Genomic DNA, 26720 nt, shown 5'->3' on the forward strand with positions numbered 1-26720 from the left:
ATATTAGGGCTGCACCATACTGGGAAAAACTGGCATTGCTATATATATATATATATATATATATATATATATATATATATATATATATATATATATATATATATATATATATATATATATATATATATATATGAAAAAATACAGGAATTTTCATCAGATGACTTGAACTTGATATTATACAACATTTAACATCTCACAATAATAATAATAATTTATATATAAATGATATATAAATATATTATTATTATTGTGAGCTAGGCATGTGCCGGTATCAACTTTTCATGCTGCGATTAATTGATTGAGCTTTTACCACGGTATACGGTATTATCACGATATTTTAATTGCTCAAGAGAAATGGATGGATTGGTGGGGGGGATGTAGAAAAAAAACTACTTACATTACAATAGTGATTGTCAAAACATTTGGTATCTAAATAGAATTTTACACAATTTTCACGCTTTCAATTCTTGGGATTTGATTTCAATCTTGATTCAGTATTGACTTTTTGGATAATTATTAGGTAGGCTACAGTAGATAGACGTTAATTTTTCTCAAGAAAAAATATATCTCAAATAATGCTGTAAACATACAGAGAGCCCTGTCTGCTGGTATTATTAAAGGTTAAAAATTAACTAATTAAATTAAATATAATTTGGTTTTCATTATAATAACAATTATGACACAAGTAAAAATATAATACAAATGTAATATAGTGCACATATTTAGCAAAATACTCCTCTCTATAGCTATTTTTTTCTAGTCAACTAATGTGTTGGTCATTAAATGGCTTTCCTGAGGTAAATGTAACGTTCTGTGACATAATTGTTCACCTGCAGTTTTATTGACCTCTTTCCGTGGCTGAAAAACCCTGATTGATCGATATTATGTATGAGGCATACCTTTCGGTAAATTGTAGCCTACTGTATCTTTAAATAAAAAGTAACAGATGATCGGTTTACTTGAACTGAGGCGCTACAGTGATCGGTCACGTCACATTTACAAGCACCAAAACAGTATTTATTGTCTGAATTTCGTAATAAAATGGACAGAACATGAGAGCTGAGAATTGTTTTCATACCATAATAACCTGCTCTGTCTAGTCTGTCGGTCTCCGTGTCCTCTTTAGACTAGAGTGCACACGGCGCCGCATGCACACAGCGCTTCATGTGGGGATTGTTTACATCAGAGTGCGCACGTGTTTCGCGCAGCATAAACGCAGTGTTTGTTTAAGCGGTTGATGGAAAATAAGCTAATACGCGTTCTATAAATATAAATTCTGATCTATTATTTTTCACGGTATTTTGAAGTGCCCACGATAACAATATCGTGCATATTCATTACCGCGATTTATCGCATTACCGAATACCGGCACATAAAACACACTATGAATATAAATATATTTATAATAAATATATTTAAATAAATAAATGTTTAGGGCTCCCGATACATTTCAAAATATATTCATAAATATATATATATAATAAAATAAATAAATAAATATTATTATACAATTATTATTAAAGTTATTGTTTACAGAACATTAGTAAAATTGCAATACTAATAGTTACATCTTAATTTCTTCATTTTCAAACGTTAAAACAAACTGTTAATTTAGATAAAAACTTCAGGAAGACGTTAAAGTTTAGATGAAAATAAAGTTTAGTGTCAGGGTTCTTGCACACTGAGTCCGAAACTTTCGCACGTTAAAAATAAATACGGCCTCCTGTTGTGTCAATCCCGATTACACACTGCCTCCGACACTTTCGTTCGTCATAAAAACATTCGGATCATGTTCGATTTTCTGTGTTTTTCGCATCCGTAGCTCAAGCATTTCGAGAGGAGTTTTGACCATTAAGAAATACGAAAAAACGCATGCGAAGATTTCGGACTCAGTGCGCAAGGACCTTTACACAGGGATCTGATGATGATGTGTGTGTGTGTGTGTGTGTGTGTGTGTGTGTGTGTGTGTGTGTTCGTACCGTCCTGCTCCTGTGTGAGTGTGTCAGTGAAGCTCAGAGATTCTCTCTGCTCGTCGGCTCCAGACACACCCTGATCCGCTGAACTCTTGCCCTTCTTCACCTCGCGCTCCTGCAGAATAATCTACACACACACACACACACAGAGAGAGAGAGAGAGGGAGAGGGAGAGGGAGAGAGAGAGAGGGAGGGAGAGAGAGAGAGAGAAAGAGAGAGAGGGAGGGGGAGGGGGGGAGAAAGAAGTTAATTAGTTGTGATGTCATATCCTGTCATGCTCAGCGGTGCATGTATGTGTGTGCGTGAGTGTGTGTGCGTGAGTGTGTGTGCGTGAGTGTGTGTGTGTGTGCGTGAGTGTGTGTGTGTGTGTGTGTGTGAGTGAGTGAGTGAGTGAGTGTGTTTGTGTGAGTGAGTGAGTGAGTGAGTGAGTGAGTGAGTGCATGTATGTGTGTGTGAGTGAGTGAGTGAGTGAGTGTGTGTGTGTGTGTGTGTGTGTGTGTGTGTGAGCTGTGAAGCACCTTCTTCATGGCGGTGGTCTTCTTGACTTTGGGAATCTCTCTCTCTTTCCCTCTCTTGATGCGCGGCGCGCTGGAGTCTAGGATGTTGTGAGGAGGAGTGTGTGTGTTCTTGAGTCCCGTCACTCGACTGCCGCCATCTTTACTGTGCAGAGCGCCCACTGTCCCGACTGACAACAACACAACACACACCAGTGTTAGCTCAGAATCACTGGAGAATATCAAGCAGAACCTTCCGGGCTCTCTCTCGAGTCCAACACTGAGTGACTTAAACTGCAGTTCATCCACTGGCCACTAGAGGCCGGCTGCAGAAGAGGGTCATTACCCATAAACCCCTGTGTTAAAATACCCAACTTTACAGCAGAAAGAAACATGTTCACAGTCTGGTGCAAAGAATGGTTTTGGTCTATACAGCTAATGTTGCCCTTCATGACGACTGTGGGGGGGAGAATTTTTATATAACTCATCCGTTTCTATTATATTAAGCCTTAAAGTTCTGCATAATTAAGGGGGCGTGGCCACTTGAGTGACAGGTGGATTGCCGCTGATGTCACTACTAGCCATTTGTCTGTTAGCGTCACGTCACCCCAGCTAATCCCGCAGTTTTTCTAATGAATCTGAAGTCTGGCTCATTTATAGGAAATATTTTACTTTCGTTTCGGAGAATAATGTGTATAGATTTGGTTTTAGAGTGTTGTACCTGTGTATGAGAGTGGTTTGGTGTTGTTGAGTTGTCGCGCTCTCATAGCCTGTTGTTGTTTCTCTAGCGCCGCTAACATGTCGCCCAGATCCAACTGTACCGGCGTCCTGCTCTTCTTACCGGCTGCTTTAGACAGAGCCTCCTAAACACACACACACACACACACACACACACACACACACACACACACACACACACACACAGTTCTTACACATGATCTGATGCTCAGGACATTCCTGTACAGATGGAGTGTGTGTGTACCTGTAGTTTCTCCCTGTACAGATGGAGTGTGAGTGTGTGTGTACCTGTAGTTTCTCCCTGTACAGACGGACTTTGAGTGTGTGTGTACCTGTAGTTTCTTCCTGTACAGATGGAGTGTATGTGTACCTGTAGTTTCTCCCTGTACAGATGGAGTGTGTGTGTACCTGTAGTTTCTTCCTGTACAGATGGAGTGTGTGTGTACCTGTAGTTTCTCCCTGTACAGACGGAGTGTGTGTGTACCTGTAGTTTCTTCTTGTACAGATGGAGTGTGTGTGTACCTGTAGTTTCTCCCTGTACAGACGGAGTGTGAGTGCACCTGTAGTTTCTCCCTGTACAGACGGAGTGTGTGTGTACCTGTGGTTTCTTCTTGTACAGATGGAGTGTGTGTGTACCTGTAGTTTCTCCCTGTACAGATGGAGTGTGAGTGTACCTGTAGTTTCTCCCTGTACAGACGGAGTGTGTGTGTACCTGTAGTTTCTCCCTGTACAGATGGAGGGTGTGTGTACCTGTAGTTTCTTCTTGTACAGACGGAGTGTGTGTGTACCTGTAGTTTCTCCCTGTACAGATGGAGTGTGAGTGTGTGTGTACCTGTAGTTTCTCCCTGTACAGACGGAGTGTGTGTGTACCTGTAGTTTCTTCTTGTACAGACGGAGTGTGTGTGTACCTGTAGTTTCTCCCTGTACAGATGGAGTGTGAGTGTGTGTGTACCTGTAGTTTCTCCCTGTACAGACGGAGTGTGTGTACCTGTAGTTTCTTCTTGTACAGACGGAGTGTGTGTGTACCTGTAGTTTCTCCCTGTACAGACGGAGTGTGTGTGTACCTGTAGTTTCTTCCTGTACAGATAGAGTGTGTGTGTACCTGTAGTTTCTCCCTGTACAGATGGAGTGTGTGTGTACCTGTAGTTTCTCCCTGTACAGACGGAGTGTGTGTGTGTACCTGTAGTTTCTCCCTGTACAGACGGAGTGTGTGTGTACCTGTAGTTTCTCCCTGTACAGACGGAGTGTGTGTGTACCTGTAGTTTCTCCCTGTACAGACGGAGTGTGTGTGTACCTGTGGTTTCTTCTTGTACAGATGGAGTGTGTGTGTACCTGTAGTTTCTCCCTGTACAGATGGTGTGTGTGTGTACCTGTAGTTTCTCCCTGTACAGACGGAGTGTGAGTGTGTGTGTACCTGTAGTTTCTCCCTGTACAGACGGAGTGTGTGTGTACCTGTAGTTTCTTCCTGTACAGATGGAGTGTGTGTTTACCTGTAGTTTCTCCCTGTACAGACGGAGTGTGTGTGTACCTGTAGTTTCTCCCTGTACAGACGGAGTGTGTGTGTACCTGTGGTTTCTTCTTGTACAGATGGAGTGTGTGTGTACCTGTAGTTTCTCCCTGTACAGATGGAGTGTGTGTGTACCTGTAGTTTCTCCCTGTACAGATGGAGTGTGAGTGTGTGTACCTGTAGTTTCTCCCTGTACAGACGGAGTGTGTGTGTACCTGTAGTTTCTTCTTGTACAGACGGAGTGTGTGTGTACCTGTAGTTTCTCCCTGTACAGACGGAGTGTGTGTGTACCTGTAGTTTCTCCCTGTACAGACGGAGTGTGTGTGTACCTGTAGTTTCTCCCTGTACAGACGGAGTGTGTGTGTACCTGTAGTTTCTTTTTGTACAGATGGAGTGTGTGTGTACCTGTAGTTTCTTCTTGTACAGATGGAGTGTGTGTGTACCTGTAGTTTCTTCTTGTACAGATGGAGTGTGTGTGTACCTGTAGTTTCTCCCTGTACAGACGGAGTGTGTGTGTGTACCTGTAGTTTCTCCCTGTACAGACGGAGTGTGTGTGTACCTGTAGTTTCTCCCTGTACAGACGGAGTGTGTGTGTACCTGTAGTTTCTTCTGCTCCATGCTAATCTCGGAGTATTCCTGCGCTGTGGCGAGAGCGGCCGCTAGCGCTTTCTTCCTCTGACTCTTGGCTCTCTTGGGAACGGAGCTGGTGATCGGGATGGGCGTCTGCACGATGCTTATGGGGGAATTCTCCGGAAGGTTATCCAGCTGCGCACACACACACACACACACACACACACACACACACACACACACACACACACACACACACACACACACAGACAGACAGGTTTAAAGTCATAATATACTTCATGGTGTGGCATCATTTCAAACTAAATTTAGTCAAAACAAAAGTTGGTAACACTTTATTTTACAGTGTCCTTGTTACATATGTCACATGTACTTACCATAGTAATAACAGTAAATGATGTATAATTACAAGCAAATAACCCTCAACCAAATGCAACCCTACCCTAACCCTATAGTAGGTACATTATTATTATTCAGTACTTAAATATACAATTACACAGTAACAATGACACCTTAAAATAAATAGTGTAACCCAAAGGTTTGAAACAGCTTGTCTAAGCTAATTTTCAGAAAGTTTGCTCCATCTGGCATACGCCTTCAAGCTAGCATTGGTCCATGTGATGATGATGATGATGTAGTAATAAGTGGGCGTGGCTCTGAGGCTCCGCCTTCTCCGGTTCATTTCTTCAGTTCAGTCGGTCGAGTTCAGACAAACATGAACACACTGAGAGACGCTTTATAGTAGAAACTGAAGCTGACACTGTTTTTGTTTAATACTGCTTAATCTGCTGCTTTAAAGCAATCTACTGTATAAAGTGCTGTGTAAATAAACATGATGTGACTGGAGTGCTGAACTGCAGATCTAGTGTAAACATCAACATCACTATGATCAGATGCTTTCTGAACGGTTTTCTCACCGTTGGCATTTAGTTGTTTTTTTTGTTATTGAGAGGAAATAGCAGATATCTGCATATTCATCTAAATGTGGGCGGGGTCGGGATGCTCGCCAACAGTACATCACTGCAAAGATATTTCAACCATTATTTTACCCCCAGGCGAAACACTCACCAGGTTCTTGGGAAGTTTGGGTTGAACCGGATCCGGTTTATTCCGCGGAGCAGCGCCGCCTGTGGCCAGATCAGGAAACTCATCCTCATCCTGAAGAACAGAGACAATCAACACAATAAATAGTGTGTGTGTGAGTGTACGTGAGAGAGTGTGAATGTGTGTGAGTGAGTGTGTGTGTGTGAGTGTGAATGTGTGTGTGTGAGTGTGTATGTGTGTGAGTGTGTGTGTGTGTGTGTGTGTGAGAGAGTGTCAGTGGTGGACGAAGTACACAAACCATGTACTTGAGTAAAAGTAAAGATACTCAAGGTAAAATATTACTCAAGTAAAAGTAGAAGTGCTGCCTTTAAACATTCACTTGAGTAAAAGTACAAAAGTATTTGCCTTCAAATGTACTTAAGTATCCAAGTACTTTGATTTTTTTTATGGCTATAATGTCCTATTATAATTTTTGTCACAAGACTCTTGCTTAACTCAGTCTACGTGAAGACTCCAATGTCACTCTTGGCACATCAATCTATATATATATATATATATATATATATATATATATATATATATATATATATATATATATATATATATATATATATAACATTCACTTGAGTAAAAGTATATATATATATATATATATTTTTTTTTTTTTTTTTTTTAATTGAATACATTTTTTGTGTGTTTAATTTTGGACGGAAGGGGACTGTTCCCATAAGGTATAATACATTTACAGTATTTACTGTATATATTTTTCACGAGCATCTATGGTTATAATAGGCCTATTATAAACATCCTAATGTTATGATACATTCACATAAACCTGCACAATGCCATTAAATACACACACACACACACACACATTTATATATATATATATATATATATATATATATATATATATATATATATAATTTATTTATTTTTTTATTTTATTTTTTCTACGTTATGGGAGCAGCCTATTTCCTTCCAAAATTAAACACCAAAACGTATTAATGCAGTGTTTCTGCTACTCCCCAGAAAAAAAATGCTATTATATGCAAGTAATTTTAGTGTCAACGTAATAAGCAATGCTCATTATGCGTCAATATTTACCGATAATTGCTGCAATAATAGCTGCTGCTCTCTGCCCCGCTTAAAATCATTGGCAACGCGATTTGTTTGGAACTACGGCTCTGTATGCTTTTCAATCACTCTCGCGATGTCATAAACTGATCGGTCTGTGCAGCTCCGGTTCAAGTCGAACAAGCCAGTGTCGCAACCTTATACTGTCTATGGTCGCAACTCTCTTATTTAACAGCTCTGGTTCACGCAGATAGCGCCAAGGCAAGTTCAAAACAAAGTACGCACGTTGTAGGCTAGTGATTGGTGGCTCGTTTGACCAGTTAAGTTTTTATCCACTCATAAATAAAAAGGAACGACGTGATTTTGAAAATGTAGTAGAGTAAAAAGTAAGATATTTGACTTTGAAATGTAGTGGAGTTAAAGTAAAAGTCTTCCAAAATTTAAATACTTAAGTAAAGTACAGATACACAAAAAAACTACTTAAGTACAGTAACGAATTACATTTACTTCGTTACTGTCCACCACTGGAGAGTGTGTATGTGTGTGTGTGAGAGTATGTGTGTGTGTGTACCTGAAAGTACAGTGGCTCAGGTGTGAGGTGTGTGTTGGGTGTCTCTGGAGGGGTGGATCTCCTCTGTCCTGCTGCGCGACACCCGAAGCTCATCTGGAAGTCCTGCGGGTCACATGATGCGGGTCACATGATGCAGAATAACTCACAGGTTTGGGAGAAACGCTTTTTTTTTTTTTTTTTTACTTTTCAAAACTTGCACCTTGGATCCTGTTTCAGAGTTTGCGTTCTTGAGCTCCAAACACTGTTGTGTGTGAATGAACGTCCAGAACACATTAAAAGTTTCTGTTTTCTGTGAGAACGGTGTGTGTTAGCGGCCCCTAAGTTAATAACTAATGGTCTTTACAACGGACGTGAATCAATCAAAACTAACTTTATCTGGACAATAACTTTATTCTAGATCTGCTGTAAAGCCTAAACACTCTCTGTTACTGTAATCTCCTGTTATCACTGTAAAGCTGCTGTGAAACATCTATATTGTTAAAGCGCTGTATAAATGAAGGAGATCATGTGAGCGGTCGAGCTCTACCTGTGTGTAGCTCCTCTCAGGTGTTCTGCTGCCTCTGAAGAACGGGGTGTTCCTGTCGGTCCACGGCTTCTGGACGGCCTGCGACGAGACATTCCCCCAGCTGACTGCTGTGAACACACACACACACACACACACACACACACACACACACACACACACACACACACAATGAAATCAGAATCAGAAAGAGCTTTATTGCCAAGTACACACACAAAGAATTTGTTTTGGTGACAGAAGAAGCTTACAGTACACCGATAATAAAAAATAAAAATAAAGATATATGTGAACAACACACATATATGTAAAAATATATATAATTATAACAATAATTGACACTAACTGTGAGGACAACTATGATAACTATAATTATGATGATAACCATAACTGACAATAACTATAATGATAAGTATGACAGTAACTACGACGACACCTAGAATGATGACTATAACTAAAATTATAACAAATATGATGATAACTATAATGAAAACTATGATGATAACTATAACAATACTTCTAACGATAACTATAACAATACTTCTAACAATAACTGGCAATTATTTTAACATCTACGACAATAACTATGAAAATTATAATGATAACCAACTATAACTATAATGATTAAACAATACTTAAACAATAACTATAACAAAAATTTGAATGATAGCTATAAGAATAATTATAATGATAAGTGCAACATAACTATAACGATAGTGTTAACTATATTAGCGTCCACACTAGCGCACAATATATCGCTACAGCTCGCTGCAGTTTAGGATTCTGGATTCTGATTGGCTGTCAATGTTTTTATCTTTCATCAGCTGGAAAAAAATCTTTCTGAAAGTGATTCCAACGATATTGTTTCTCTGTGCCGTTCTCGTTATAGTTGTGCACTTTTCTTGATTATTGCTATTATAAACTTTATGCTCACAGTTATTCATCTCTGTGTGAACTAACACAAGAACCCTGATCATGTGACAGTCGCTCAGGTGAAAGAGAGATCTTACCTGTCATGACGCCAGCGTCCACAGCCTGCAAACACACACACACACACACACACACACACACACACACACACACACACACACACACACACACACACACACACACACACAGATAGATGAGAGAACAGCAAATGTGATAATCCTCATAGAAATAAACCTTCATCATTCACTCGCATTTTAAAACAAATATTTCCCTCACGAGTCAAAATGACCTGAAGCCCTAAAATTATACTTTTTTTTTTGTCCAGAAAGATTCTTTTATTTCATTTTGATAGTGTCTTTTACTGCAATTTTTTTGGAGATTTTTTTATTTATTTATTCACCTTTAAAATTACTAGATTTGATCAATAAATAATATTTAAGCACATTCCTCAAAACTTAAATTCAAAATAACTCACAATTTCATGCATAACTCTTTTAATTCAGCTCTAAATATCTCACATTGAGTGTCTTTGTCGACCTCTTGTGGAGAGTAATAATATAAGATGATATTTTATGACTCTAGAATAGATGGCCTTATATCTCTATATGGAGCAAATGAGCTGTTCCTCTGGGTCCTAAAGTCAGTTCCCTTCAGTATGCATTCAGATACACGTAAAATATTTGGTACATTTTTAGCATTTTTAGTAAGAATTTTTAGCATTTTTAGGTTTTTCTATGTGCACTGAAGCATTCCTCACATTCCATTCATTTCTAAAGGGGTCAAATTGACCCGAGAGTGAAGGATTTGTAACTTTTTTAAATTTCAACCACAAAACTCCTCAAATCTATTCAATATTTTTTGTGTATTCGTGGTTCAAGTGCGACATAAGTCCTGGGGTCTTGGACCCCTCTGATGAACTCAATTTTAAAATTTTAAAATTAAGTTTCGGGACAAAATGAGCCGAGGGAAGGATGTAGCGTACCGCCGCGGGTGTGTGTTGATTGGTGGAGGTGTTGTTGGCTCCCTGGTTGTGTTTAGGACTGCAGTATCCGCTGTCACTGTCGATGTCGGCCTCGCTGGCTCCCTGCTCACTGGACGACTCCTGCTGCGACGTGCGCCTGCGCCGAGCTTTATTATTCCACAGCTGAGGACTCGCCTGATCCGACACAAACCTGACCGCCCCGCTGCCGGACGCCTCGCCGGGGAAATCTGAACACACACACGCTTGAATGAATCATTCAGTGACTCACTCATTAAGACAGTCAATTAATGAATCAGCCGTTTGAATGAATCGGTTGACACTCAATGACTCACTCATTAACAGTGACTCGCTGCCACCTACTGGCAGTTTCAATTTCACATTTAAAGAATCTTTTTATTTTTTAAATAATTTCAAAATATCAATATTCAACATTTTTTGTTTAAAACATCAAAACATTTATGCATTTGTAACTGCAGGTTAAATGCATTAATGAGCTGCATTAAACAGACTGTAAATGCATCTAAACGATGCAACTTCTGTATTTTCGATATTTTATTATTCAATATTTTTTGTCAATATCGCACAGTCAGTCAAAGGTCAAAGGTCAGTACCTGTCTGCTGCGCTGCATCCACCAACAGCACCGTCTTGGACCTCCCATCAGGCCCGGTCGCACACACCTCCTTCTGCACCGCCACGCTCCGCATCACGGGACGCTTGGCTCTTATTGGCTGAGCCATCGGCTGCTGTGAGTGATGTAAACGACACATCAGGGTTAGTTTAAATCACTGAAATCTACAGTCACATATGTGAGCCTAGACCACAAAACCAGTCACAAGGGTCAAATTTTTTAAATTCAGATTTATAATCATCTGAATCATCTGAAAATGCATTTATAATGTCCCTAAAATTCAAGATAAGGGGCAAAAATATCTCTGTATGTCTTTAAAGTATGTCTGTATCATTTAATATAGTTAATCAATATCACATGAAGAGTGCCGTTTTTCTCCAGATATGAGCATGATTACATTAGATGATTTTATACAAGAGTTCAGTAAACAAGAAGTTAATATTAAGTGACTTTTAGACCCAATATTGTCTGTTTTTGCGTCTGAGCGACACACGGCGGCGTTTCCTCACTGAATGAACGAATCGTTTGAATGAATGATTTAATGACTCACTCATTAAGACTTAGTCAAATGCTGCGTCTCAGTTCGCCTATTCGTACTACACCCTAAAAGTGTGGACTCTTTTTGTAAAGAAAAAGTAGATCCTTTTGAGTGTGTAGCAGAAGAGTAGACAAGCTTTTGGACAAACTATCTCGTCATACAATTGCGTCTTTAACGGTTGCTCTCGGTCTCATCCTGACACAGTAAACTGACCTGTCAATCATCCTGACACAATAAACAGACCTGTCAATCATTCTGTCACAATAAACTGACCTGTCAATCATCTTGTCACAGTTAATATTCTCCACATTCCATTTAATTTAATTTCCTACTGTCTCGGAGAGGTGTTGAAGTGTTGATCTGCAGTCGCGTGTCTCATGCGGAGACTCTGCATAATGATGCATTTAAAAGTTAATGGCCAAACGGATCTTTATAAAAGTCTACATTGTTATTGCAGATGAAATATAACACGGATAACATTAAATAAATATTTTTTATCAGGTTAAACTTTTATTAGTCACTCAAACCTTTGTCACCATAGGTTGCACACATCCACCATGTTTTGTAGTTTTTTAACTCTTTTTACTCGTGTTTGTAGTTCCTCCTCCAAAGCGCAGTGGGTTGTGGGTAATATAATATATCCACACTTCGAAAATCCACCGGGAATAGTAGACCATCAGAGGACTTCTGGCATACTCTCTTCAACATACTATGCTTTGGGACACACTTATTCTTATCTCACACACTGTTTAGGACGGATAGTGTGGACATTGGGATTCAGGGATCTGTGGGATGCATTGGGATGCAGGGACTCACTCATTAACAGTGACTCGCTGCCACCTACTGGCGGTTTCAGTTTCAAATTTCAATTACAGACTGGCGACGTGTGTGTGTGTGTGTGTTCATCTCATACCTTGTGCAGTACAGGTGTTCGTGGGACGCCTCTCCCTCTCTGTGGCGTCGGTCTCTCGCTGCAGTCGGACACGGGGTTCAACACGCCGGCCGGAACGGGCCCCGCAAACGGCCCCGGGAAGGGCTGGTAGAAGCCCATGACAGGCGGGCAGGGCGTGGGCATGATGGCGTGGTAGTACGTGGCGTAATCGCTGGTGACGGGCGGCTGAGGGGACGACAGGATGGGGTACGCCAGGTACGGGCCGCCGGGGCTCTGGTTGAGCTGCTGCCAGCGCTGATCTCCTCCGCTATACATGGGCAGCTGTCGACTGAAGCCAAGGCAAGCTGGTTTACTTATAAAGCACAACTCAAACAGATAGTTGAGCAATGTGCTTTGCATTATAAAGCAAGACACTAATCACAAATCAAAAACACTATTACACAACATGAGACATCATGTTTCAACATCTCTCATGGAGAGGCATCGCATTTTTTGGGTGTGTGACGATGTGTGACATGAATATAACGCAGCACTGATGGTCGAAAACGGGTGTCGCCAAAAAAATCCAAACATCCTTAAAAATGGGTTTTCTGGTGACACAAAGGACACTTCAGCTGTGACACACACACACTGTAGCACAAAGTGTGCACTTCCTCCAATTCAAAGTGAACAGGAAGGAAAAGCAGGAGGATCCATTGGGAATAGAGGCGATCACACTCACACACACACACCATCTATCCAGACGTGCACATGAGGTCATTTCAAAGACTTCTAATGTTTTTATATTAAGTTACAAAACTTACAAATTACTTATTTATGACCATTTATGTCAACTAAGGACATTCGTGAAGGATGTCACATTTAACTCATTTCTGAAGAAAATGTTCTCCTCAAAATCCATTAAACACACACACAGTGAGACATCATGTGTAAGTGTGCATGTGTGTAAGTGTGCATGTGTGTCTGTCTACGTGAGCGAGTCAGTGTGTATGTGTGTGTGCGTGTGTGTGTACCTGTTGCTCTGGTTCTCCTGTACGAATGGGTAGCAGGTGTGTGTGTGTGTGTGTGTGTGTGTGTGTGTGAGTGTGTGTACTTGAACAACCATCTTTGTGAGGACCAGTTTGAGTTTTCGACCACTGGAGTGAGGACAAAGAGAGTAAAGTGAGGACATGTTGGCCGGTCCTCAGTCTCTGAGAGCCTTTAAAGGCCTGTTTAAGGGTCAACACTTGGTTTTAGGGATAAGGTTATAATGAGGTCAGGGGTCGGGTTAGGCACTTAGTTGTGATGGGTAAAGTTAGGGTAAGTGGCTAGAGATTGCATTGTGTCAATGAATGTCCTCAAAAGATAGATGTACAAGAATATGTGCGTGTGTGTGTGTCTGTGTGTACCTGTTGCTCTGGTTCTCCTGTACGAAGGGGTAGCAGGTGATCAGGTAGGAGGGGATTTGTGTGGGCTCAGCTCCACCCTCACTGCACAGACTCATGGGTAATAATGAAGCTTCAACACCTTTCTTCTGAGGGATAAACGGTTCCACTTCAGCAGAGAGCTTTACATCCTGAAACACACACACACACACACACACACACACACACACACACACACACACACACACACACACACGCTGCATTACAGGGCTGAAAAACTGCATTCACTACCATTTGTTTCTGAAATGTTAGTTATGTACGTATTATTAAATTGTGTGAGTGAGTGAGTGAGTGTGTACGTGTGTGTGTGTGTGTGTGTGTGTGTGTGTGTAAAAAAGCATTGTGCATTATGTAAACACAGAAAAATCTAAACTACTCCAGAAATCATGCCTGAGATTTCTAAAAGCGTCATATTTTGTAACAGCCTTGTGTTGTACGGATCATGTTATGTTGTTCTGAATGCCCTACTGCATTATGGATAATAAATCAGTCTGATATGACACGCTGAACATGGTTTCCTCCTACAGAAGTGTGTGTGTGTGTGTGTAGGAGCACAGCATACTACCATACTACTAATACAATATCTTTTGACTGCAGAAATAGTGTGCTAGTAACATCATTCTGAATTAGAGATGAGCCAGATGACAGCACACACACACACACACACACACACACACACACACACACACACACACAGGTCGGTCACGTGTCTTACGGTTCAACATGTCTGAAGCACGCAGTCGATGATCAACGATTAAAAACATCATACAGGTGTGTCATGACAGACGTGACATCTCTGTCCGAGTTATTCCAGAACGGCAGCTCAAGGAATCTGGGGCGAGAACAGCGAGGTCATGTGACCGTGATGTCATCACATTCCACACGTTCTCAGGTGAAAACACTGCACTTCCTGCAGAGAAGCTCGAAGTCATTCCTATAATCGTGTCACCAAGCAGGAAGAGTCAATGATTAAACAGCTGAAACACGTCACGGCACTCGCTGTACGAACACTTCCTCATCATCACAACATCACCATCACACAATCTCCACACAATCTCCACAATCACGGGAAAGTGAGGTATAAAACCCCCGTGAATCCGGTCAGATGATACGGTGTAATGGTGTACGTTTGGTTGGTTCTGGCCTGGTCATGATTTATTTTATTAAAGAGGCTACATGCAACTTTTTCCCCAAAATAAACGTAACAATAGCCTTTTTATTTGACCATTTATGACTCAAACATCTCCTGATGAGCATACTGACACCTTGTCAGCTCACAGTGGGTGCACCTATAAGCCTGTATCCTATTTTTCCTATTTTCTGTCGGGTCGGATTTTTCGGGTCTGTGGATGTGACGTCAAGCGCGTTCATGTTAAACGTTTCAGATCACTCTGCCACCACCGCTAGTCAGCAAACAAACTTAGTTTCTCAAACAATACATGTATTTGACTGTTCTTACCTCTGTAAACATAATGTTGACTTCTTTGCAGCGGATGACTTGTGAAGTGTGCACGTACGAGAGCGAGCAGAAAGGAAGAGCAGTTCCGTTTTTTGGCCACAGGTGTCAGTCGCGAGTTTAAATTTCAGAAAATCGCATGTAGCCTCTTTAATGTATGGGTGTATGATCAACATCGAGCACCAACGAGGTTATAAACACTTCTAACATTAAAACAGCGCGGTTTGAGAGCAGACAGGCTAAATCAACAAAAGCAAGTGCAACAGTTATTGCCAGGCCAGAGGTAGACTGATCTGCGGGAATATATATAGGGATGCACATATGAACATTTTGGCCAATATCGATAACTGATAATTCTATATATTTGAAAGCTGATAACCGATATATTGGCTGATAAATCTATAATAACATTTTTTTAAATACTTTTTAAGAGCCTGATTACAAAAACAAAAGTCTCACCATTAAAAGTCATGTGGAGGGGTCTGAAATTGTCATCGTAGGTGCATGTCCACTGTGAGAGACGTAATCTAAAAAAAAAATCCAGAAATCACAATATATGATTTTTTAACTATTTATTTGTATGATACAGCTGCAAATAAGTATTTGAACACCTGTCTATCAGCTAGAATTCTGACCCTCAAAGACCTGTTAGTCTGCCTTTAAAATGTCCACCTCCACTCCATTTATTATCCTAAATTAGATGCACCTGTTTGAGGTCGTTAGCTGCATAAAGGCACCTGTCCACCCCATACAATCAGTAAGAATCCAACTACTAACATGGCCAAGACCAAAGAGCTGTCCAAAGACACTAGAGACAAAATTGTACACCTCCACAAGGCTGGAAAGGGCTACGGGGAAATTGCCAAGCAGCTTGGTGAAAAAAGGTCCACTGTTGGAGCAATCATTAGAAAATGGAAGAAGCTAAACATGACTGTCAATCTCCCTCGGACTGGGGCTCCATGCAAGATCTCACCTCGTGGGGTCTCAATGATCCTAAGAAAGGTGAGAAATCAGCCCAGAACTACACGGGAGGAGCTGGTCAATGACCTGAAAAGAGCTGGGACCACCGTTTCCAAGGTTACTGTTGGTAATACACTAAGACGTCATGGTTTGAAGTCATGCATGGCACGGAAGGTTCCCCTGCTTAAACCAGCACATGTCAAGGCCCGTCTTAAGTTTGCCAATGACCATTTGGATGATCCAGAGGAGTCATGGGAGAAAGTCATGTGGTCAGATGAGACCAAAATGGAACTTTTTGGTCATAATTCCACTAAACGTGTTTGGAGGAAGAAGAATGATGAGTACCATCCCAAGAACACCATCCCTACTGTGAAGCATGGGGGGGGTAGCATCATGCTTTGGGGGTGTTTTTCTGCACATGGGACAGGGCGACTGCACTGTATTAAGGAGAGGATGACCGGGGCCATGTATTGCGAGATTTTGGGGAACAACCTCCTTCCCTCAGTTAGAGCATTGAAGATGGGTCGAGGCTGGGTCTTCCAACATGACAATGACCCGAAGCACACAGCCAGGATAACCAAGGAGTGGCTCTAAAAGAAGCATATCAAGGTTCTGGTGTGGCCTAGCCAGTCTCCAGACCTAAACCCAATAGAGAATCTTTGGAGGGAGCCCAAACTCCGTGTTTCTCAGCGACAGCCCAGAAACCTGAACTGATCTAGAGAAGATCTGTGTGGAGGAGTGGGCCAAAATCCCTCCTGCAGTGTGTGCAAACCTGGTGAAAAACTACAGGAAGCGTTTGACCTCTGTAATTGCAAACAAAGGCTACTGTACCAAATATTAACATTGATTTTCTCAGGTGTTCAAATACTTATTTGCAGCTGTATCATACAAATAAAGTTAAAAAAATCATACATTGTGATTTCTGGATTTTTTTTTTTTTAGATTATGTCTCTCACAGTGGACATGCACCTACGATGACAATTTCAGAACCCTCCATGATTTTTAAGTGGGAATACTTGCAAAATAGCAGGGTGTTCAAATACTGATTTTCATCACTGTGTATGTATATATATATATATATATATATATATATATATATATATATATATATATATATATATCCGATATGGTGGCTGATATATCATGCATCCCTGAATATATACACACGTCTTGCTTTTATTTCAAAAATACATAATTTATTAAAAATATTATTGTGCTCCATCTGGGCAGTCTCTAAGTCTTTATTTTAAACTGTGATGTTAAGTCAAACTGTTTGCAAAATAGAAAAATATGCGCATTAATTTTCACAATGTCTACATAATGTTGCATTCACTGGAAAAGAGCGTAAGAGAGCCTGACAGCTTAAAACTTCTGATGAAATCGATGAGGCTGATTATATATAAACAAATCTAGCGATTATATGTAATAAAAACATTGATAATGTCACTTTCTCAAAAGAACTGAAGCAAATCTTCACTCTTGCCCGTCAGAACTGCCATGATCCAAGATGCAATACAATATACAAACCGAATAAAACTAATAATAATAATGATGGAAAGGAAAAGATATACAAATATAATAATAATAATGGCAACATCCTGATTCCCTGATTAAATACACAGTCATTGTGATCAGAAACAAAGACACATCTGATGCTGTGTGTGTGTGTGTGTGTAAGAGTGTGAATAGAGTGTGTGTTATGGTATATAGCAGCAATTGTTCGTCTGTAGGTGGTGGGCGGAGCTCTGTACACTCTTCCGATTGTGATGTCACACACCATCTGCTCTCTCGTCCAATCAGATCCCCGACAGTAACATCAGTCCACGCTGCTAATCAAATCTCCAAATGTAAACTATCCCATCGCTCTACACTGCTCAACATGACAACAAAGCATTAATGATAAACATTAGCATCATGATATCTCGTAAATATATCTCGAGATCACGTGACTGTTAAAGCGTATGTGACAAAGGCAAGCGGATGTAGGCGTCACATCAGGGATTAAAGTGAGGAGCTGTTTAAAGTTAAGCTAATTACACAAGCAGCAGGTTTGGACAGATTAGAGGACACTATCAATACACACACTAAAGTGAGAGTCACAGTGAAGCTACAGAGATAAAGACACATGTTGAAGAACACTGGGAATCATACAACACTGGACCCCATTTACTTTCATTCTATGGACTGAGACAATATCCTCTTTTGTAGGGGAAATCACAGCGGTTTGGAAGGACGTGAGCAAGTAAATGATGACAGAATGATCATTTTTGGTGGACTGTCCCTTTAAACTGTGTAAAATGTGTGGATGAAGCTGGCAGAGAACATGCAGAACTCTTGAATGGCAGGAGATTCATGAACGTGAAGCGATGGTCTCAACGTGGGCTGAACTAATGAGGGCGACGAGGGACGCTTTTGTCTTTTCAGCATTTCTGTGTCAAGACTGTGTGGAGAAAACAGAGGGGTTTTGTGCTGAAGAAAGACAGGACAAGAGAGAGAGAGAGAGAGAGAGAGAGAGAGAGAGAGAGTTGCTTGACCATTTTTAATCTTCTGATGCGTTCCATATGGTTTCTATTGTCTTTTTAGAGCTGCTTTACAGCAGAATTTGTCTCATCTTTGATCAATTTTGCATCATTGATTCTGATATTTTCCTGTTTATTACTGCTTTTAAACTATCTGTACTGTATACAGAGCTGTAGAAATAAAGGTGTTTTGACTTTGAGTGACTCCATGCATGTATTCTGTTTGTAAAGATGTTTTAAGGACTGAGACCAAAAAGTGGATCTTCATCATTACATGTTCTACATGCACTTAAATTCTAAGTCCAATGAATATTCTATATAGTGCAACAATTAATCACATCCAAAACAAAAGTTTGTGTTTACATAATATATGTGTGTGTACTGTGTATAATTATTTTGTATAGCCTAAATATATACATATGCATGTATATATTTAAGAAATATTTGCATGTATGTATGTATGTATGTATGTATGTATAGTACTGTGCAAAAGTCTTAGGCATGTTAAAAAAAAGCCGTTTTAAACGCAAAGGCTCGTTACACCATATGTTGATCGGAATTAGTTAATAGAAGTTAAATCATAAATAAATTCAATTTGTGATTTTATTTTTGAAAGCCTTCTCACTTTACACTTGCCAGTGTTTTTGACAGTGCTGTAGCTTTGCAGGAAGGTTTCCTCAAGCGTCTATCACAGGTTTGCCCAGCACTAAAATGTGCTTTAGAGATCAGTTTTGGTTGGAAGAGCTCTGGCCATCCTGAACTGATACTGAGGTTTCTGCAAACGTCCATATAACCCAATCTGTGTCGAGCGCCTCAAAGCCGACCGCTTTCGGTTAAGATATAATAACAACAGATAAAATAACAAATATAAAAAACTAGTGGTTTTGCATTACAAATACATTAAGGTAATCACTCCAAAAATTAGGCAAATTAAAAACCTTTCTAATTTTGGACCTGGACTTTTTTATGAACGTGTGGGTCACGACAGCATCGCTCTGAGAACACAAACACACGTGATCTAGCTCGGAGACGCATCATGAGAAGCTCTGATTGGACAGACTTGAGCAGGAACACGAGGAGAAATGCACAGAAACTGACAGAGGAGAGGAATATCACTGACGCACGAGGAATGTGATCAATGCAGAGAAACCTGATGGATCAGATGCGATCGGTGTCTGCAGAAACCAGCACACACACACACACACACACACACTCCATTCTAGACCAAATAAACAGAGAGAACCTGACGGATCAGATACGATCGGTGTCTGCAGAAACCAGCAACACACATATACAGATACACACACAAACACACACACACACACACACACACACACACACACTCCAATTCAGTCCAAATAAACAGAGAGAACCTGACGGATCAGATGCGATCAGTGTCTGCAGAAACCAGCAACACACACACACACACACACACACACACACACACACTCCAATCTAGACCAAATAAACAGATAGAACCCAACTCACTGTAATATCACAGTCTGTATAAGTCATGTGATATAAGTCACAATATCATAGTCAATCCGTTCGATCTAGTGTTGTCACTAGGGATGGGCATTCGATTAAATTTTCTTAGTCGATCGTCGGGAGAATTAACGATCGACTATCGATTAATCATTAATATTTTTATATTGAAATTCATTATTTCTTCAACTTTTTATAAATTAAAAATGCAATGAAAATACAAAAATACAGTTTGTTTGTCCTCGATGAGATCTGTTTATTACAAGAAGATCAACTTGTGGCAGTGAAACTGCACGTTCGGTAACGTTAGACTTGAAGATGCCCTGCGGTGCTCTAAAACAGCGGAACCTGCAGCTGCGAGCCGGCGTTCTTGAACAGAGACCCATGGCCACTTCATCCGTTTTCTGTGATCGGATACGATCGTGAAAAGACCAAATGTAAATGCCCTCCGAAACGCATTCGAGGCGGATTTAAACCCGATCGCTCAAACCACTTCAGGAGGAGATCTGAGACGCATTCCAGACGAAACTGGACAAGAGTAAATGCATCTGGTTGTTGAAACTACATATGTAAATTTGACTTATCCCAAAAATGCTAAGAAATAAACATGTGAGAGCGTTTTATAGGCCTAGGCTATATGTCATGTTATAGCCAGATATGACGGCGTTACTGGAACACGCGTCACCACAGATGAGCATCTATTCAAGCCAACGTGCAAACTATCGCAAATCAAAGTGAAAGTCATTCATCAAAACACAATCATCTTCATTAAAAGTAAAGAACCGAAATGATCTTACCAGGGCTGTTGCCGCAATATTGTTGCAGTCTTTGATTTAGAAATTTTCGCTGATGATCAATAAAATGCAGCTCATATCAGTTGCTTTCGGACGTGCAACAATTTAAATATGTAGCGCGGGAATTCAAGATCGGATTTATATCCGTTTTGCAAAAACACATTTATATGACCGGGTGTAAATGGAATCGTTTTGATAAATCAGACAGCTATCCGATCTGAGAAAACGCATGAAGTTCCCATAGAACTTCTGCACCAGTCCACTGATTTCTGTTGAGAAAGATAAGCATGTTGACATGATCTGGGATCAGATGCGACCGCAACCTGGTGACAGCCAGTCAGCCGCTGAAAACACCCGCTCTGAGGGGACTGACGTTGCCGGGATCCACAGGTACCTCCGCCCTAAAATCAATTCCATTGCTTCAAGACTCACACTACGCAACGCAACCCGCATTAGATTAATCGATAACAAATAAACGTGATCGACGAAATTCTTAACGATCGATTATCGATCGTCGATTAATTATGCCCATCCCTAGTTGTCACGGTACCAAAATTTCAGTATTCGGTACCAATACCAGTGAAAATCCACGATTCTCGGTACCAATTTCGGTACCAAAGCTTAATTTAGATTAAATTTACATATATTAAAGTGTATATCGTGTTTTATTTGACTTGACTGTACTTTTATTGAATCCAAAACTGCGTTCATATTTAAATTTAAAAGGTCGATTTTAAATTTTAAATATATTTTAAATTTAACACGCGCTTTTGCACCCCCTGCTGGAGAGGTCGACTAACAGCAGATGGAGAGTATGCTCGGCAATCTACTGCTTTTCCTGCAGTTCCTGGGTGTCAATGTTGAATTTTCTGTCGAATTCGAACCACTGAATTTGCAAAGCGAAGTAAAATGGACCAAAAATTGCCTGTTGAATATTATAGGTTGTATTTTTAACAGTTTGAATATTTTGGAAGTGAAATATGAAAGGTGAATATGGATTATTTAATTTTTAATAATGATTTATGAAATGTTTTGAATTGAAATATTCACAGCTTAAATGTTCAACCATGCTGAATTTTAGCCCATAAAAATGCAAGCCCTAAAAATACAATACATTAAAATGCAAGCATGGTTAATGCAATGCATATTTTTTCAAGTAGTGCAATTCAACAGGCTTTTTTGTTTCAAAAACATTTGGCATTATTTTACTTCCATAAGTTACGCACAGCAAACGCAGCATATGTGAAAGCACTATAGCGCGTGCTGCTCCTGCACCGCATACGCACCGCAAACGGAGTGTGTGTGAAACGGGCGTCAGTGTTTTTATGAAGAGGACGCAACTGTGCACCTTTTGGGCAGCGCCTCAAGAACAGGATTAATCCGGTACTTCGGTACCAATGGTACTTAAGAAGAGCTGGTACCGTAACGGTTTCATTGTTTTAGTACCGACTTGGTACCGAAGTACCGGGTCTTTTGACAACACTAGTTCAATCAGTCATGTAATATCACAGTCACTGTACAGTCAGTCATGTAATATCACAGTCAATCTGTACAGTCAGTCATGTAATATCACAGTCACTCACTGTACAGTCAGTCATGTAATATCAGTCACTCACTGTACAGTCAGTCATGTAATATCAGTCACTCACTGTACAATCAATCATGTAATATCACAGTCACTGTACAGTCAGTCATGTAATATCACAGTCAATCACTGTACAGTCAGTCATGTAATATCACAGTCACTCACTGTACAGTCAGTCATGTAATATCAGTCACTCACTGTACAATCAATCATGTAATATCACAGTCACTGTACAGTCCGTCATGTAATATCACAGTCAATCACTGTACAGTCAGTCATGTAATATCACAGTCACTCACTGTACAGTCAGTCATGTAATATCAGTCACTCACTGTACAGTCAGTCATGTAATATCACAGTCAATCTGTACAGTCAGTCATGTAATATCACAGTCACTCAATGTACAGTCAGTCATGTAATATCACAGTCACTCACTGTACAGTCAGTCATGTAATATCACAGTCAATCTGTACAGTCAGTCATGTAATATCACAGTCACTGTACAGTCAGTCATGTAATATCACAGTCACTCACTGTACAGTCAGTCATTTAATATCACAGTCACTCACTGTACAGTCAGTCATGTAATATCAGAGTCAATCTGTACAGTCAGTCATGTAATATCACAGTCAATCTGTACAGTCAGTCATGTAATATCACAGTCACTCACTGTACAGTCAGTCATGTAATATCACAGTCACTCACTGTACAGTCAGTCATGTAATATCACAGTCAATCTGTACAGTCAGTCATGTAATATCACAGTCACTCACTGTACAGTCAGTCATGTAATATCAGTCAATCTGTACAGTCAGTCATGTAATATCACAGTCAATCTGTACAGTCAGTCATGTAATATCACAGTCACTCACTGTACAGTCAGTCATGTAATATCAGTCAATCTGTACAGTCAGTCATGTAATATCACAGTCACTCACTGTACAGTCAGTCATGTAATATCACAGTCACTCACTGTAGTCAGTCATGTAATATCAGTCACTCACTGTACAGTCAGTCATGTAATATCACAGTCAATCTGTACAGTCAGTCATGTAATATCAGTCACTCACTGTACAGTCAGTCATGTAATATCAGTCAATCTGTACAGTCAGTCATGTAATATCACAGTCACTCACTGTACAGTCAGTCATGTAATATCACAGTAACTCACTGTACAGTCAGTCATGTAATATCACAGTCACTCACTGTACAGTCAGTCATGTAATATCAGTCACTCACTGTACAGTCAGTCATGTAATATCACAGTCAATCTGTACAGTCAGTCATGTAATATCACAGTCACTCACTGTACAGTCAGTCATGTAATATCACAGTCAATCTGTACAGTCAGTCATGTAATATCAGTCACTCACTGTACAGTCAGTCATGTAATATCAGTCAATCTGTACAGTCAGTCATGTAATATCACAGTCACTCACTGTACAGTCAGTCATGTAATATCACAGTCACTCACTATACAGTCAGTCATGTAATATCACAGTCACTCACTGTACAGTCAGTCATGTAATATCACAGTCACTCACTGTAGTCAGTCATGTTATATCACAGTCACTCACTGTACAATCGTCATGTAATATCACAGTCACTCACTGTACAGTCAGTCATGTAATATCACAGTCAATCTGTACAGTCAGTCATGTAATATCACAGTCACTCACTGTACAGTCAGTCATGTAATATCACAGTCACTCACTGTACAGTCAGTCATTTAATATCACAGTCACTCACTGTACAGTCAGTCACGTAATATCACAGTCAATCTGTACAGTCAGTCATGTAATATCACAGTCAATCTGTACAGTCAGTCATGTAATATCACAGTCACTCACTGTACAGTCAGTCATTTAATATCACAGTCACTCACTGTACAGTCAGTCATGTAATATCACAGTCAATCTGTACAGTCAGTCATGTAATATCACAGTCAATCTGTACAGTCAGTCATGTAATATCACAGTCACTCACTGTACAGTCAGTCATGTAATATCAGTCACTGTACAATCAATCAATCAATCATGTAATATCACAGTCACTCACAGTACAATCGTGTAATATCAGTCACTCACTGTACAGTCAGTCATGTAAAATCACAGTCATTAAATCATGTAATATCACAGTCATGTTATATCACTTCTAACTAAATAAAGTAAAACTACTGGGGATTGATGTTTGTGAGTGATACTACTGGGACTGTGATACTATTTTGCGTAGTATTATAAACAGAAAACATCAAATCTGTTGTTATGAATGTTTACTTGAGCCAAACACAGTGTGTTGTTGTTTCTACGACGAGAGTCAATCACTTACATTTCAACCCTCATAAAGCAGATGTATGTGGTCAGTAACCACGCTTCCTGATGGGAAACTACAGTACAGTGCTGGTACTATGGTACTTTGACGTATACCGTAGTAATGATTCATTCCCGTCTTGATGTGCCATAATATTTATTTACTCGTTTCTCTGAATTACTTCAAAACACATCAGAGTATTACCACGGTACTGTAATATACTTATATATACTCACACAAACGTCACGCGACTATTGAGCTCTGGTAATAATCGCCATGTTCATTGATATTTCATTAATCACTGTTATGGATCTAGATTTGTTTCATTGATCATAACAGGGGCGTCATTGTTTTGGCGCGTCCCTTCGCTCTCAGCATCGCGTCAGCTCTGATATACACAACTAACACACACACACGGACACAAATAAACGCATATTTCACACACATGTGAGTGTTTGGTCACAATAACAATCCGTCATTATGCAGTTTTGGACTTTAATCCCGCGAGCGCTGCTAATGCTAAAGCTAATGTGAGGCCAGCGGATGTTAATCGCGTTCGTGTGTCGATAAATCGAGTTACCTTTCTCTCGCCAGCGTCCATCTCGCACACCGACACCGGAACCGAGCCGCGGGCTGCTGTCAGGAGGCCGTTAACGGAGACATGATCCGGTGCTCCGGTTCTGATGTCCGTCACTGACTGACTGACTGACTGATTGACTGACTGACACTCATCTGGGACGGAAGCCGCGGAGGGTCATTAAGGACGTGCGTTTCTGTAATTCTGTCAAGCTGCCGTTAGGGGGCGCAAGAGAGCAGGAAACTCAACTCACACGCATGCGCAGAAATAACAGCAACCGAGATATTTTTTATTTTTATTGAACAGTATGTACAAAAAAAAAAAAAAAAACATGGCGACACAAATGTATAATTACACTATGACAGTAGGATCAGGTGCAAAATTGCATTACAGAAAAGAAGAAGAAAATTAAAAAAAGAGGGAAAAAAGGAAAGTGGGGGGGGGGCAGGGTTTACTTTTCACGCCATATTCTTCCTTTGTAGCAAAACGTTTTTCATTTTTTTTTTTTTTTGCATTTTCACTTTTCATAATTTTAAGGGCATAAGAAAGATACTCATTGTAAAATACACAGAACTTAGGTTTCACTTTCAGGTATTTAATATAGTATAGGCCTATATTATATATATAAAATCTAACAGCAACCGAGATGTTCAGTGAGTTTTATCATTTGTCATCAGTTATGACAATTTCAAATTGACATAAGTTGCTGTTTCAATTTGATTTGTATGAACAAAGACAATAATCAGGCCTGTGATTCCATCATCACCACCAAAAGCAACACTTAAAGTTCCCACGAAAGTAAAATTTAAGTTTTTTTGTCTGTTATCTAAGCTAGTGTGTTCCACAACAATGACAAAATTTACATTTTGAAGATATAAGTGCAAAACCTACAGTCCCTTACTTCCACAAATATGGATCAATGATTTTGATGACATCACTCTGCACTTCAGCTTCTCGTCAGATTTTCTGTCCAATCAGATGCTCTCTAGAATCTTAAGCTCCGCCCCCTTCATTATAAATAGACGCGCTAAAATCAGTCACTTGTTCACACATTTTTTGTCTACATGGTGAATGGCACATAGTGCACTACATAGGGGATAGGGAACGATTCAGACAGTGTAAATATG

At 40.0% G+C, this 26720-nt stretch overlaps 1 protein-coding gene across 2 annotated transcripts in view; it reads right to left on the bottom strand.

Moving 5' to 3' along the window:
• The window catches only part of secisbp2l (SECIS binding protein 2-like), a 34283-nt gene extending 8537 nt beyond the window's left edge, over positions 1-25746 (bottom strand). The window contains exons 1-14 of one of the 2 annotated variants that reach the window (XM_081372976.1): positions 25597-25746; positions 14623-14841; positions 13872-14038; positions 12505-12811; positions 11036-11168; positions 10425-10651; positions 9523-9547; positions 8519-8625; positions 7993-8094; positions 6369-6458; positions 5310-5477; positions 3189-3330; positions 2492-2658; positions 1980-2100 (exon numbers count right to left, since the gene is read on the bottom strand). In XM_081372976.1, the coding sequence (XP_081229102.1) occupies positions 1980-2100; positions 2492-2658; positions 3189-3330; positions 5310-5477; positions 6369-6458; positions 7993-8094; positions 8519-8625; positions 9523-9547; positions 10425-10651; positions 11036-11168; positions 12505-12811; positions 13872-13966 (1684 nt within the window). In that variant the 5' untranslated portion in view covers positions 13967-14038; positions 14623-14841; positions 25597-25746. The remainder of the gene's footprint in view (positions 1-1979; positions 2101-2491; positions 2659-3188; positions 3331-5309; positions 5478-6368; positions 6459-7992; positions 8095-8518; positions 8626-9522; positions 9548-10424; positions 10652-11035; positions 11169-12504; positions 12812-13871; positions 14039-14622; positions 14842-25596) is intronic. The other variant, XM_081372975.1, reaches the window with a different exon arrangement.
• Positions 25747-26720: the final 974 nt, after the last annotated feature.

Source organism: Scardinius erythrophthalmus (genome assembly GCF_964197995.2).
Source record: "Scardinius erythrophthalmus genome assembly, chromosome: 8".
NCBI lineage: Eukaryota > Metazoa > Chordata > Actinopteri > Cypriniformes > Leuciscidae > Scardinius > Scardinius erythrophthalmus.